Source organism: Trematomus bernacchii, unplaced genomic scaffold (genome assembly GCF_902827165.1).
Source record: "Trematomus bernacchii unplaced genomic scaffold, fTreBer1.1, whole genome shotgun sequence".
Lineage (NCBI taxonomy): Eukaryota > Metazoa > Chordata > Actinopteri > Perciformes > Nototheniidae > Trematomus > Trematomus bernacchii.
In genome coordinates, this window is record NW_022988066.1 from 7,541,992 (window position 1) to 7,556,872 (window position 14,881).

Below are 14,881 nucleotides of genomic sequence, written 5' to 3' on the forward strand. Positions count from 1 at the left end.
CCAAAAACTGTATGTTTGAATTCTTACAGATTCATAACGTTAGAGGTTAGTTTGTTGCAGAAAGAGAGAACATAATGGCTGCAGCAACTTAACGAGGTGTTTGTCATACAACAACCTACAAGTACTACAAACAATATAATAATAATAGATATAATTACTGCTTTCACAATTTTGCCCTTAAAACACCGGTACTGCTACTAATTAGTTAAATGTAAATACTGGTAATATCTAAATCGGGAGTCAAAATAAATTGTGTATTCCTTGCTTGTAAAGAGTGACAGATATATAGAGCAGAGACAGAAAGGGATCGGCTTCCAGCTATGATTTAAATGTCAATGTCATTTTGCAGCCTATTTTACTGCTCAAGAAAGGTCAGAGTCATAAAGTAGACAACACACAAGCACTCTCTCTTCTGTTTCTCAAAACCAAATCACACAGAGTCGAATCGAATAACTAGTGGATAAAGTACGCAGCTAGAAATCCATATCAGACCACACCCAAACATATTGAGTAATGATACCGAGACATTGGTGAAGGCGAGGGCTGAGAGGAGAGGGAATACAGGAAGGGACCCACTGTAGATGGCAGGCATAACCTTGATAGAGTCACATGATACGCCCAGACAGCAGGACGACTGGAGGGGAAGAAAGTCAAGACCACACCCTGAAGCAGCATCATGTCTACAAACACGATTATCTGATTTGTGACTTAGCTGATTTACCAATAACATGACTTGTTCCAATCAGCCTTCTGTGTTACTACTATACAAACAATCCTCTCCGCTTCCACATACAGGCAGCAGCTCATACAGGCAGACAGCAGCGCCACATTAACTGATTGCTTGCAGTTTTATGCTAAATTAGTCCACATCCTTCAACACCCTTTTTTCCAAACTGAGTACTCTAGAATGATCTAGAAATGCAGAGTAAGCAACTATGACTGTACATTCATTGTTTATTTCCCGGAACTGACGGCTAGTTTATGAGGTGTTATGATATCTAAAAGCTGTGTCAGTAAAATGCAATGCTGCAACCGCAACCATTATCCACTGCTTCTCTGTGATACAGGAGGGTAGGTATGAGGGCTGCCTAAGAAATCTAGTTGGGTCATTTTTATATGCCTTTTTTATATTTTATGAGTTAACAATCCATCGATTAAATAAGCTAATCGATTAGTTCACACAATCATATGAGTGCTAACATATTTGATGGAGGACAGTCCAAGTGCCTTAGAAATGGCCGTCATAGTGATTCAAGGCTTTCCCTTTCTTTCCTCTCTTAAGTGCTGCCCTACTCCCTTGGGAACACATGACGTCATTTTGCCATTCTTGTTAATGAGATGAGGGAGAGGCCTAGACGCTCCTGGAAAATAAAGTACCATATTGCAGTTAAACTGCCCTCCCACTGCAGATGCTATCAATGCTAAGTAATACCAATATCATGGTAACAGGGCGTTATTGACAGATGTAGGAAATGTGTGAAGAAGGCTGTTATTTACTGGATCACAGAGAGGAGTTTTGCAGGCTGCAGGAGCTGGTAGAAGTGCTACAGAACAGTATGATGGGAAAATACTGAATGTACTCTTCCAATATCAGAGTAGCACATGATAACAAAGGCCCAACCGTTGCTGTGTACGTAACAGGATGTATGATTACCTAGACAAGCGTCAGGACACTCTGTTTTAGGCATATGATAGCTATGTGACAACGACTAACATGATGATTCAGCCTCTATGGAGATAGGCATATGACTGTCATGTGTATTGCTTGCGCAGGCCTTAGCTAATCTGAACTAAGGCCAGAATACTGCTTTGAACCGGTATACATGTATCCTGATATTGAATCTCAAGCCGGTGTCGAGTGATATTTTCTTAACACAGTACTACACAAATAACTCAGAAACCTTGTTAGCTGCAATTGTAAGAACAACTAACATGAGGAATGATGAACTATAGATTTCTTGCCAGAAGAAACCAATCTAACATATTTTTGAGACATTGTTTCTGTATATAAGACAAAAGATATCCGATACTGTGTACATAAGCAAATTATCCATTTATCTATAACTTATCTTGAAATCTGACAAATCTCCAGAGCACATTGCAGAGAACCAAAGCCCTTAAATATTTCATGCATTTGCCGTACACAAAGAAACACAATTATTGTTTTAACACTTTAAACCCGTTTATATGCTAGCATTGCTAAAATGTTTGCAAAATGGATCTCCATCTGCTGGATGATCTCATCCAACGTCAGATGACAAAGGGTATTGAGGCAGAAACGGATTTCACCTCCAAGTTTGATGCTTGATGAATAATGAAGCGTGTGACCTAAAATGTGCAGCAACCCAGTCATACCGGAAATGCTGAGTTAGGCTCTCAGATGCGAGAGAGAGAGAAATAACTAGCCAGATGATTACATTTAGGTCATGATTCAGACTGAATAAAACTGATTTGAGTTAAAGAATCAACAATAATTGTAGCTAAATCTCAAATGGGATGAATAGAAAATAGAAAAGTAGCACACATCCTTGATTTATATAAAATATAAATGTGGTCATTGACGTGGTTTAACGGTAAACTGCGCTCTTCTCTTTCAAAACTGCAGGAGATAAAAATGGCATCCCACCCTCTTACTCAGCATGTGGTAGAAGCAGTCTTGCAGGCATATGTGTGTGTGTGTTTGTGTCTCTGTGTCTGTGTGTCTATTCTCAACAACACAGTAAAAAGCTTTGATGCGTTTTCCTGTGAGAAAAACCTTCACTTACTCAACTCAAACATAGTGAGAGGCAGAGGAGATAGAGAGGGAGAAGAGGAGGAAGGATCCCAAGGACCTGAGAGAGAGCACATTTACATGAAGAGGTTTGAGCGGAGCTTCTGAGAAGTCCATTGATTACCAACCCCGCCCTCATCTCTCCCTCTTTCTGACTGGAAACAGAGTCATGAGGCCATAATGAATAATTAACGTCTAAATGCCTCCCACTGCCCCCAGTCCAAAAACACCTGCCCTCCGTACAGCATGAATGGCAAAGGAAGTATCTTAATGCAAAATTCAACAACATCCTTCTTTTCCTGATGATTCATTTCAATAATTTATGGTATTCCTTTTGTCCTGAAGCTGTGGCCAGTTAATGCAGTTCTCTCTCAGTTTCTTCTTATAAGATGTGTTTGTCACTTTTCGACTATATCTTATTTTTTTGATGAACAGGCCTTCACCTTAACAAGAAAAGAATGACGATGGTGCTAACACTGATTACTATTACAAATTATGACTCATCAAGTGCGGTGTGGCTATATCTACCCTTTCCATCCATCCATCATGTTGAAATAGGATCAGCGAGGGAGATGGTGAAAGATATGACTTGGCTGCCCAATTTGTTATGAGGTACCATGACTGCGGAAAGGACAGTCCAGGATACAGTGTCAGGACACTGTTAGTACCCAAATATAGACATGCTGATGATCCGTGACAGGAATACCAATGCCTTTTTCACAACACTATCACCATTACACAGCATAGTAACTCATACAAAACCCATAGCGAACATCATATGACTTGTTGCTTGTATATTGCATCAGAGGCCTTCAACTAAGTGGCTCCTTGATATTTGGAGTTTAATGCCAAATACTGTATCGTCACTGTGAGATTCATCTACAAATTGCATTTACATTATCTGTGTCTTTTTCTTTCAGGGTAATTTTGTACACTGCGGTAGGCCAGGTTTAGACCTTTAGAGAGAATAACATTGCTGAAATGATTAGTTGATTAACAGAAAATGTGTTATTTATAGATTTACTTTTAAAACAGAATATACCAAGAACTTGGTAGCATTTAACATCCCATTAAAATATTACCTCTATTTCAAAACAAACTAAAATGTAGTGGGTTTTGCTCTGTCAAAAGTAATTATTTCCACATTGTGGCATGTCTCTGACTAACAACAAGTTTCTATTGATGATGTTGCTTGTTTATTAGGAGTTGGAAAGTGTACTCGACATACATATTTTTGCCTGATCATGCCTAACTACAGGATACAACAAAGCAGTACCAAGCAAGTATTTAACAGGAAACAATCATTCACTGTTAATGGCATTTGGTAAACGTTGCTGGAGGTAGAGGTTGATCCTTGCGGTCCTTCACAGGTTTCTTTGTAAACACTTATAACCAGGTCTGGTAAATACAGCTTTGTAAAGCTGTACAGTATGTGTGGGTGTGGTTTTTACATGTATGTACATCCTGTATAACTGCACCCACAGAGACCTCAATTGGTCATGCAAAAGGAGAACGCTAAGGGTGTGTGTGTGTGTGTGTGTGTGTGTGTGTGTGTGTGTGTGTGTGTGTGTGTGTGTGTGTGTGTGTGTGTGTGTGTGAGCGAGCGAGCGTGCGTGCGTGCGAGCGTGCGTGCGTGCGTGCGTGCGTGCGTGCGTGCGTGCGTGGCTGTTCAGAGGTAATGTAATGAAGGCCATGGCTCCATTAGGACTCCCTTCCTGCAGAATCCCATCATACCACTCCCAGTGGAAAAAGAGAGAGAGATAGATAGGCAGACAAACACAGAGAGGCAGATGAGACACAGACAGAGAGGCAGTAGAGAGATGAAATGTCAAAGGCTGCAGTGAAATCTGACCTCCTGGCAGATCAGGATCTAAGTGTAGGGAGTAGGACCAGTGGTGGGAAGGAGTCCGCGAACAACAGTGTAAAGTGTGGGAGGTGTTTTGGATGGAAATGAGAGATAAATATGAATGACAGCCAAGAAGATAAGGTAAAAAGTAATTGTAAAACCCATTTTCCGAGAGTGAGAGAAATTAAGGCTCTGGAGTAGGATATGGGATACATTGCATTTAACTTAAAAGGAATGCGCCCACCAAGCTGGGTATGAATGAAACAGGTCCAATTGCCTTGTTACAAGTCATTCATAAACCTTGTCTTAATAATGTGGCTTAAAATACGTTTGTTATGTTATTAAAGTTACAGAAGTAAAACCAAATAAGTCAATGCCTCCAGATGGGTTTACAAGGAAAAGGAACAAATTATTTTCCAGGCTCTGCTCTTGATATATGACCAGACCAAGACCATTTAAAATACAGACATTTGTTTCAGGAAACTCTTACTGCTCAATCTCTAAGAGCTTAGATCTAAACGTGGCCAGCATGTCTGAAATTAAGAATGGAGGTTCAAAGATTTCAATGATCAATATCCGACTGCATTGGACATACAATCCAGTCCTAAATTGATCTCTGAAAACGGAGCTCTCTTAGTATCCACTATTCAACCACAGGCAAGTGGACTGGCACAGGGAGAGGGTTGACAAATAGTGACGCAATGTTTTATTGTTTAGATAAAGAAGAAAGTAGGCTGCGGGGTGCAATCGCTCAGCACCAGCCCAGAGCATAAATGTGAGAGTGCAAATGCTCAGTGACAAAGGATCAGTGAGCACACAGACATGGACACACAGCCACTTGGCTCGGAGAAACTATTATTCTCCAGGACAATCACGATAGAGACAGGAAGTATTTTTAGACCCCCAAGTAACAGCCAGCCATCACACAATTCCTTTGTCATTTTCCCTTTTTGCCTCACATACCTTATTGTTGTTCTGAGCTCTAACTCAACATTATGTTTTATCAGGTATAATGCATTTACAGTTTCCATTATCTATCTCTTGTGTTTTCCAAACTCTGTCACAGAGCCTCATCTAGCTTACACAATCAATTCCCCCAAATCATAGAAAAAAACATAGTTTTCTACTTAACCTCTATTGGCATCTAGCGATTTATACTGTTTTGACGATTTTGTGAGATATTTAGTATAGATATTTGCCAAATGTACTATACAATAAAGTTGAATTAAATGTTGTTGTTTTCAAAACAATGGAAATGCAAAACTATGTGTCTTCTTTTGTCTTACAATGTCCAATTCTACCTTAGGTTAAGTCACTGCTAAAGCCAAGTTCCACTCTTGGGCAAGGGGAGAGTGTAGATGAAAGGAAAAAAAACAGACAGACAAACCAGCAGCAGTTAACTTACAGGTGCTGAGAACATGATCTTTCATCAACATTGCTACTTGTGATCAATCAATGGGGCCAAGTTGGAGCCCCTGCTGCTAAACATGGGACCCCATGGTGAAACTTGCAGTGTGCTACCTATAAACAGTGAACCCTCAACTTTCCAAAACTACTTCCTGCTTTAAAAGGAACACATTTAGTCCGATGTGTCCTAAATTGTAGCTGTGAAACTTTTACGTTTCAGTACAAAAACAAAGAGTATAGGGAAAATATACTGCAATTTTTTGTGTGACCATTTAACATTTTAGCTGCCAAAAGATGTAAGCATTATCGAGGTTCAGCCTATGTGCAGTGGTATGCAAGATCTTCACACATGTGGATACATATCTCAGTTGAGGTAGATTTGTGTTCAAAGTTAGTTAGCATTAGTTTTAAGTTTGACTTCTTTTGCCAGTTTAGTCTCCGAAAAAGTCTTATGATGCACTCTTGGAGAATATAAAGGAAAATGCCTAAGTCAAATAAAACGTCAGAGATCTATAACGAATATGCTCTCTCTGTGTATTTGAGGAACACTTCCACTGAACAATATTAGTATTTAGATTCCCCCGGCACAATATGTCCACTTAATCATGAACTAACAACCCGTTTATGCAGTGTCACTTTAGATTTGTCAAAGCTCCAAATACAAAAACTCCGGATTTCCTACAAGTATGTAATCAAAATGGCCCCACCCTAAAATCAGAGAGTAAAGTGTGTGTCTATACGTGTGTGTAGCTGTGTGTGTATTTGTAGCACTACAGTCCATTACTGAAATCACATTAGCCTGAAAGAGTGCACTGAGACAGGAAGCAACCATCTTCCATCTCCTGAATCACTTTCACTAAATACACAAACACACATTTTACATGATCAGATCCAAAAGTTAATTTAACCTCAATGTTCCTGTTTATGCCACACATTTGTGACAACAGACCCATAGACTTAAATTAAATGTTTTTTAGCAATACATTTGATGAAGTTGTTTTGATGAGGAGAGGAGAAGAAACGAGAGAAGAGGAGTGGATGAGGAAGCTGCTCATTAATATCATAATTTCACTCCACCCAAGGACAGAAAGACTTACTGGCAAACCAGCCCAACCCCAGAGTGGCCTTAGAAAACACATAGTCACCCCCCCCACACACACACACACACACACACACACACACACACACACACACACACCACACACACACACACACACACACACACACAACACACACACACACACACACACACACACACACACACACACACACACACACACACACACACACACACACACACACACACACACACACACACACACACACACACACACAATATGCATTATAATCAAAGGGAACCAGCACACAATCTGACTGTGTGTGCGTGAATGTGCTATATTGTATGTCTATTAACTATTAATGTTTGACACATTACACCTACTAAAGAAAAGAGCCCAGCACTCATAGAGGCTAATAATAACAAGTTCACAGCATTTACAAATAGGGATGCTCACCCTCTGACCAGTAGAGCATAATATGATCAATGTAAACAGTAGTCCTCCAGTGGGTGGTATAGTGAAGTAGTAAACATTGCTCACTGCAGCCTGAAATAGTGACTAGTGGAGTCAGTGCAAGTCTGTTGGTGTTTATTTTGACGGCCATAATAACTGGCTTATTTAGGTATTATCACACTCTCCTAACTAAGTCTCTTATCAAAACAGATGGCATTTTCTCTGGTGAGACACATGCTCCCAGTAATAGCTAATTAACACAATTTAACACAATTAAAACATCTAAGAAAACCTTTAAGACCACCAGCCTATGTGCCTATGAAGCACGGCAACGCCTTTTGCCTGCCCTCCCCAAGCACGCAGCATCAGCAGCGGTTCGGGCTGCTGGTTAACGGCTGACTGGGCCGGTCAATGCAGAGCGCGGGCTGCGGACAGACACCCACCTGCCGTATACGGTTCTGGTGCAGCGGTGGTGGAGGTCCACCCTCGGGGGACGTGTTGCACGAAGAAGCCATCTTCGCGTCCCGGTCGGAGCTGCCGCCCCTGGAGAGACTTCCTTCAGGGCTGCTTGACATTCTGTCTCGGGATGGCTGCTGGATGGTCCTTTGGCCAGTGCAAGGTGGATCTCTGTGCGGGCCTCAGTGTCCACAAGGCTCGGCAGGGCCCGAAATCATTCTGCTGCGTGACACACAGTCTGTTATGAAACGTGACAAAATATAATACTGTGTTTCTTGCAGATTGTCAAACGAAAACGAGCGCTCCCTCTGCTCAGAGATGCTCCTTGTGTGTTGCTGTACCCTGACTGCGTGTGTATGTGTGGACTGTGGAGATGTGAACGCGCCTCAGATGCGCTTCCCCGAAACTCCGCAGGATCAATGATGCTTTCAGGGACAGTCGGAAACTTAGCGAACGCACCTTTATTAGCATGATCGATCAGAAAAGCTGCAGTCTTCTGACACTCCAGTTGCTCAAACACTCTATAGGGGAGGAGCAATAGATACAGTGATTCATAATATGTTATTTTTGGTTTTTAGTATGTTACTAATGAGAAAAAGTGCGCCTATGTTTTTACTTTCAACGTGTTATGTTTGTATATTACTGTACTACAAACAGCATATACACTACCACGACAGATTTACTCATAGTTTACTACCAGAGAGAAAAATAAGCTCTGCCCCATTGACCTCTAATAAAAAACTGAAATATAACAAAACATTTTATGGCGAGACCATTTCCTACTAATGGTACATGAATGCACCGAGAAGCAGCAGCAGTGCGCTTCTGTTTTGCTTTTTGCGTCGTCGTCCCCCCCACCCCACCCGTCGGTGCTTCTGCAGCAGTAAGTTTACAGTGTGGTCCATGATTGAATGAAAACTGTAAGAGTGCTTGCAAAAATATGAGATCACTGAAGCCCCGGGCACATTGGGTTGGGCTTACATAATGTAAGCTCCCTTAGTATTCTTACGCCCCCATCTTGGCCTGTGTGTCCTCACTGAGCTACACATTTAATGGAGGTTGACAGGGCAAAATCAATAACAATGTCTTGGAGACATTTAAAAAGCAGACAGGACAGGAGTGGAGGAGGGCGAGTTGGAGAAAGGAAGTGTCATATTTCATGTTAAACATAAAAAAACCTGTCACTGTTTAGAGATTTGTGAGGTTCACATTAGAATTACGCTCTTCCAAGTCATATACTATTTAATTTACTTCACTTTAAATGGCAGAGTGAAAAATGTCATAGGGGAATAAGGGTTGAACAGAACTTTAGCAAATGTTAACTGGAAGATACATTTTTAAGCTTGTCTGTGTGTATTCAGAAAGCACATGTATGAAAGATAACCTGTATTAAACAGGACTAAGTTTGGATGGGTGTTCCCCTGCCCTGCCTGGATGACTGCTAATTGTAACAGGAATAAATGTTACGGTCATAAAAATAAAAAATACCCACACAAAGACCGACTCATGTAATATTCAGGCTGTTTTTGCTAGATGTAAGTAGATAAATGCACTTTAATAATGGTTGGCACCATGAGCAATACGTTTGCACACATTTTACCAATCCATCCTGATATGTGTGTAACATATTGCCCCTAGCCGTGCTCCTAAGGGTTCTGTTATGTTTCCTCTATGCTGCAAGTGATTGCTAAGTTTACTATAGCAGTTTTCCTTTTTCATACAGCATGTCCATAGAAATAACAGATCCATTGTAAATGAGATTTCACAAGTAGATCAAAAGACTGAATCCAAGCCATCTCATGAACCTCAGGCAACAAACTTCATGCTGTCTTTAAAAAAAAAAAGGTTCTTCCCAATCAGTGTAAATGATTGCTGAGCTGACTGACTGCTGAGTTTATCTTACCATAGGATATGATGATTAAACCTGTATGTTTAGGTAGGGATATGTTTCACAAGGACAAAACACTTTTAAATGCAATACTGCCCTCTGTTACCACTGCATGGTATCACACTTGAAACAAAAGTCATGTTTTATAAGGGAACTTGAATTTAAAAAGGAAAGGTGCAGTATTCACCTTGAATACAAAACCTGACAGGTAAATAATATAAAAATACTTTATTAGACATCTACTTTTTAAGGACAAGAATATCATTGAACTGGTTCCAATCCATGACAGCAGCACCAAAACCACCATTAACGTTAACAATAATAACAAAGAACAGCGGACAAGGACACATGGTGGGAAAAGCTTATTAGAGCTAGAGCTGGGGTGTACTTCTGAGTCTTTTTTAACATGGGGACAGTTGATCCAGGGTGTCCTGGTTGCGGTTGGAGAGGTGGGCCTCCAAAATGTCCCCAAACAAATTCCTCTTCAGGAGGCTGTAGGCCATGGGCAGAAGCTGCCTGATAACTTTGTGGAAATACTGGGGAGAATCAGGAAACCAAAGATTAGTAATGCATTTCTTACTTTAATCTCCATGGTTTTTCCAACATTCAGACCTTTACATGGCCTATAACCCTTTGGCTTTAAAATCCCCCCAAAATAATAGAAATGGGTTTTTCTAACTCTCATAACTTGCAACACAGATGTATTGTGTGACCCATTTGAGGGACTCCTAGTATTTAGGCAATACTGAACGATTTATCTTCTGCAAATGCAGATGCACCAAAAACAATGTTACAAGATGCTGAAGAAGCACTGCTCATAATTGAAAATGCTAAATAATAATCTGAATAGATTAATTCACAAAAAGCATGCGATGAGCACACATGAAAGTAACCCTATATAATGTGTCTACATTTGTATTCAGTATATTGAAGAGAATGGTCCGGAAGCAAAGACAGTGGGTGAAATAAAGTCAAATCTCTGAGTGTGTCAAAAGGGATTTAATGCTCAACTTTATGAGACTCACATGGGATCCGTAACAGAAGAGGTCCAATCCTAGTTCATATCCCATGCCGTAGTCACACTCATCGTTGGCAAACTGAACAAATGTGACCATTTCCTGGAGAGGTCCAAAGGCTTGTACGCGCTCTTCATCATTCCGGGCTTCAACAATTGCCTTTAGGATTTTCTTTAGACCAGCTGGATAGCGAAGAGGGAGAAAAAAAGATAAAACGTCATCACTCCCATACCAGGATTGAAATGCTTGTTGCAAGTCTAAAAAAAACAACAAAGTAAATTGCTTTGTATACAGTTTATAAGCTCACCATCTGTTTCTGGTAGTTCTCTGTACCCTACATCATTCTTGTCTACAGGTACAACGATGCCGGCACCGTGGAACGTCTTGGTGACTACCTGTGGTGGGATAAGAGGTGAAGAGATTACATGCTGGTGGCGACTTGGAACAACTTTGGTCAAATATATGACTTATTTTGGACAGCAACCTATTAAACATTTTTTAAATACACTTATTACGTGATGTGGTGGGGCTGAAACAGTAATACGTTTAACCACTGTGACTGTACCAAGGAGGTCCCTTATATAGAGGCCAAAAGCTGGGGGTATAACATGTCATAAGGTGTCCTTGATTTACTGTACAGTATTGAATATATACACTGCAATGGTCTAAACTGATAGTCCTTGGTAAAAAGCAACATATGAGGTAAAATTAGGAGTTAAAACAAAAGATTTTAGATAAAACTACAATTTGCTCTCTTGTGCAAGTTACCTTCTTGTCCCTCTGCTTCATGCCTTTAGTCTTCTGCTCTAGAGACAAGCCCAGAGTTTCTGCCCGGTCTCTCAGCTGTGCCTCTAAGCTTTCCAAAGCCCCTCCATCTGCTTTCTTGCTGCCTCTCTCTTTCCTCCTCTTCAGCAGAAACAGACTGATGATGGAGGAGGGAACAATTAAATGTATGGTAGTAAAAAGACTGTTTGAAGAAAAGTAGTTTTCAATAGTTATGCATATCATCCTAATTGTAAGGGTACCACTATCACCTTTTATGATCGTTGATCCGAGTCAGTATTGAGTGTTTGACAGTCTTGTGTGACCAACATATAATCCATGTGTACATGAATATATCCGTGATCTGTGTGCTTACATTTTTGAAATTTGATAATGTACTACACAATTTAACACTACTTTCTGTATGGTGAATATGTGGTGGTTGGTACTTACAGAACAGCAGCAAACACATTGTCCCCCATCTGTGTGATAGTGCAGCCTTTCTTGGCTTCATTTTCTCCAACAAATGCAGGGAGGGAGTCTGGGCTGTCTCTGATTAATTTTGGGAATACAATTCAGTAAAGTAGAACTAATTGTTCTTTTAGTTATCACTGTTTCATCAAGATCCCTATTGTGGAAGCTACAGCATTAAAAGCCATAATAAAAGGAATTTCACAGGTTGTACACAGATCTACTCATTCAGACTTCAGATGTGAACATGTTTTATGTTTTTACCTGTAGTAGCCAATGTGATGCTTTCTGTCTTCACTCCCCAAAAGGATGGTCTGAAACTCTGGTGGGTCGTACAAATACCTCCAGTGAAGGTGGAAGTTAGGCTGAGGACTCTTGGATTTTTTGTGGGCTCCTGCCAGGATGTCAAAGGGACCAACCAGCTGCAAACCCAGCGTGTCTTTCAGCGCACCTTTACAGGTAAAGATGAATAAAAACAAGTATAGAATTCAATGGATATCCAGTGCAATTGCTGCAAATTAGGCTTTTAAGGTTGTTTTTTTATATTTATAATCTTATTTTATATAAACTTTTGTATCATTCTTAAAAGAGTTGTTAACGATTGCCATAGGATAATTACAATCATATGGGAAAGAATTCGCCCATAACTTTCTGCATCTTGCGGTTTTCTATTACCCATCCTTATTTTATCTTATCCTTATTACACTTTGACTGTGAGATATTGGTCACACAACAGCTGCAGTTTTTAGATGTCTATTTGGGAAGTGGCAAGTCATAAAGAATAGTTCCTATAATGTTTTTACTTTGTATACACCAACTGATTTTTAACTATTAGCTAGTTTTATGGTATGTTAAACAGTTACATTGTCTATAAATATTCCATGGAGGGGCAGCACTTATTACCAAAACAATTAAAGACAACGTAACTGCTTCTTAATGCAAAACTGGCAAATATAAAGGCAACATCTTACAAAGGCACTAGAGTTGGCCTGGTACTGTTTGTTTTTACATGAAGACGAGTGGAGCATTTGTGCATCTATTCTAACCCATTAATTGATGTTTCCCAATGGCTAAATTCAGATACATATGTCCAGTCAACACACATAAAAAATTATTAAATGTCAGACCACACCTTCTGTCTCATCAGAATACATGTAACAATATACACCATAGGAGTAAAGAGCATACCTCTGGGGCTTTCAGGACAAAGTTCCTTGCAGAAGTCCCAGAAGTGGTACAGATCCTCTGGCATTTGAAGCTTGTACAGTTCCAACATCTCATCGCGTTGCTCTGAATCCACCTCTGACGATGGCACTGCTTTGGATTCATCAGCACGGGCTTTCTTCAACTCCCGATTACCTGTACCCAACGCCTGAAGACATATTGTAGGAAAAACAGCTATGATGTTACAGACTAGTTTGTCAGTTTATTTGGTAAAGCAAGTTTCAATAATGTATTTTAACAGCCCTGCAATAAACTCATCCACTGGAGATTATCAACTTCACTCAATATGGTTAACCATTGGATGCACTTTTTGTATTGAGTTTGGATGTATCTGTGTCTATGCATCTATGTTTTTCTGTTATTTGTTCAGTAACAGCAGCTCCTGCAGGGGTAACAACGCTACCTTTACAGTGTACACACACCAGCAGGAACATGTACATTTTATTTTTGTTAAGTCTTATTGTCGGGAGATGTTAATGATTATGATTGTGATTTTAGAATACGTCCTAAATGTAATGCTTTAGTAAACGTCAACAGCTTCCAAAATGACAATCAAATAACTGACAAAACTCTGAAACAGATGGTAAAATATATTTATTTCAAAATCATAAAGGTGGGCTTTGTTGAAGCGTTTTCACTGACCTCCCCCTTATATGTTTTATACTCGCCTCATGGGGAGATAATCTTAAACAAGGTGAAAAATTAAAGTTGTCAACCAATGTTAGAACTGAAAGCCTTGATTGGGTGAATGTTGTGGGCTAAAACCACGAGTCAAATCCACAAACACAACAAACAAGCACACACGTTTCTCAGCAGCAGGCTAGCCGACAAACATTACCTAGCTAAACAAATATGCTAAACTAAATGATCAGCGCTTCTGATATGAGTAATGCAGCACCATTGAACCGCTGTGTTATAGAGAGTATCTGGTTGTGGCTGAACCAGCGGCTCTGCAGGAGCGCTGCTGCTGCCATGTTGTCGCCTGACCGCTGCACACAGCGTGCCAAACACTCCTGCCCACAGCGTTTAACAGAAGTCAGTGTGTCGCAATTATAAGTACGTGCAGCAACGTACCTTGCCTGATAAACTGTATTTCAAACGGACATATGTGCAGTTCAACAGAGGGGTGAAAACATTGTAAATGTACCTGACTGGATTTGTTTTTTCTTTTTGCGCGCCCTGTCATTTTCCTCCTCTTGTCTCTCCGTTGGCTTCTTCTTCTGCGGGTCTGAATCAGCAGGAACTGCGCGGCGTAGGTTAAAACGCACACTGCCCCCCAGAGGCTGCACGTGCTAACTACAGATTCCCGAATCCACTGTAACAAACATGTCGCTGAGGCTGAGCTCACACTGGTGCAAGGTTGACTTTTATGTGTTCTTTATCCTTTCATACCAATTGATGTGTGCACAACTTGATTTCAAGTGTGAATTAATAGATTACTTTTTAGTTTTTTCTGTCGCAAACGCCATTATTAATCATTTAGATATTATCAGCCTCAATAAGGCCTTGCACGAGAAATTCAGAACACAG

The 14,881-nt window shown here is 40.3% G+C and overlaps 2 protein-coding genes across 2 annotated transcripts in view; both read right to left on the reverse strand.

Moving 5' to 3' along the window:
• LOC117474648 (ankyrin-2-like) overlaps positions 1-8,280 on the reverse strand; it is an 82,174-nt gene extending 73,894 nt beyond the window's left edge. The window contains exon 1 of the mRNA XM_034120591.1: positions 7,978-8,280. Within this exon, the coding sequence (XP_033976482.1) occupies positions 7,978-8,109 (132 nt within the window). The 5' untranslated portion in view covers positions 8,110-8,280. The remainder of the gene's footprint in view (positions 1-7,977) is intronic.
• A 1,809-nt stretch (positions 8,281-10,089) lies between these two features.
• Positions 10,090-14,602, reverse strand: LOC117474681 (histone PARylation factor 1). Its single transcript, XM_034120654.1, has 8 exons — positions 14,499-14,602; positions 13,316-13,499; positions 12,392-12,578; positions 12,110-12,208; positions 11,663-11,816; positions 11,202-11,289; positions 10,904-11,076; positions 10,090-10,414 (listed from the first exon to the last, which is right to left on the reverse strand). Exons 1-8 carry the CDS (start codon positions 14,535-14,537, stop codon positions 10,280-10,282), a joined length of 1,059 nt encoding a protein of 352 aa, XP_033976545.1. The 5' UTR covers positions 14,538-14,602; the 3' UTR covers positions 10,090-10,279.
• Positions 14,603-14,881: the final 279 nt, after the last annotated feature.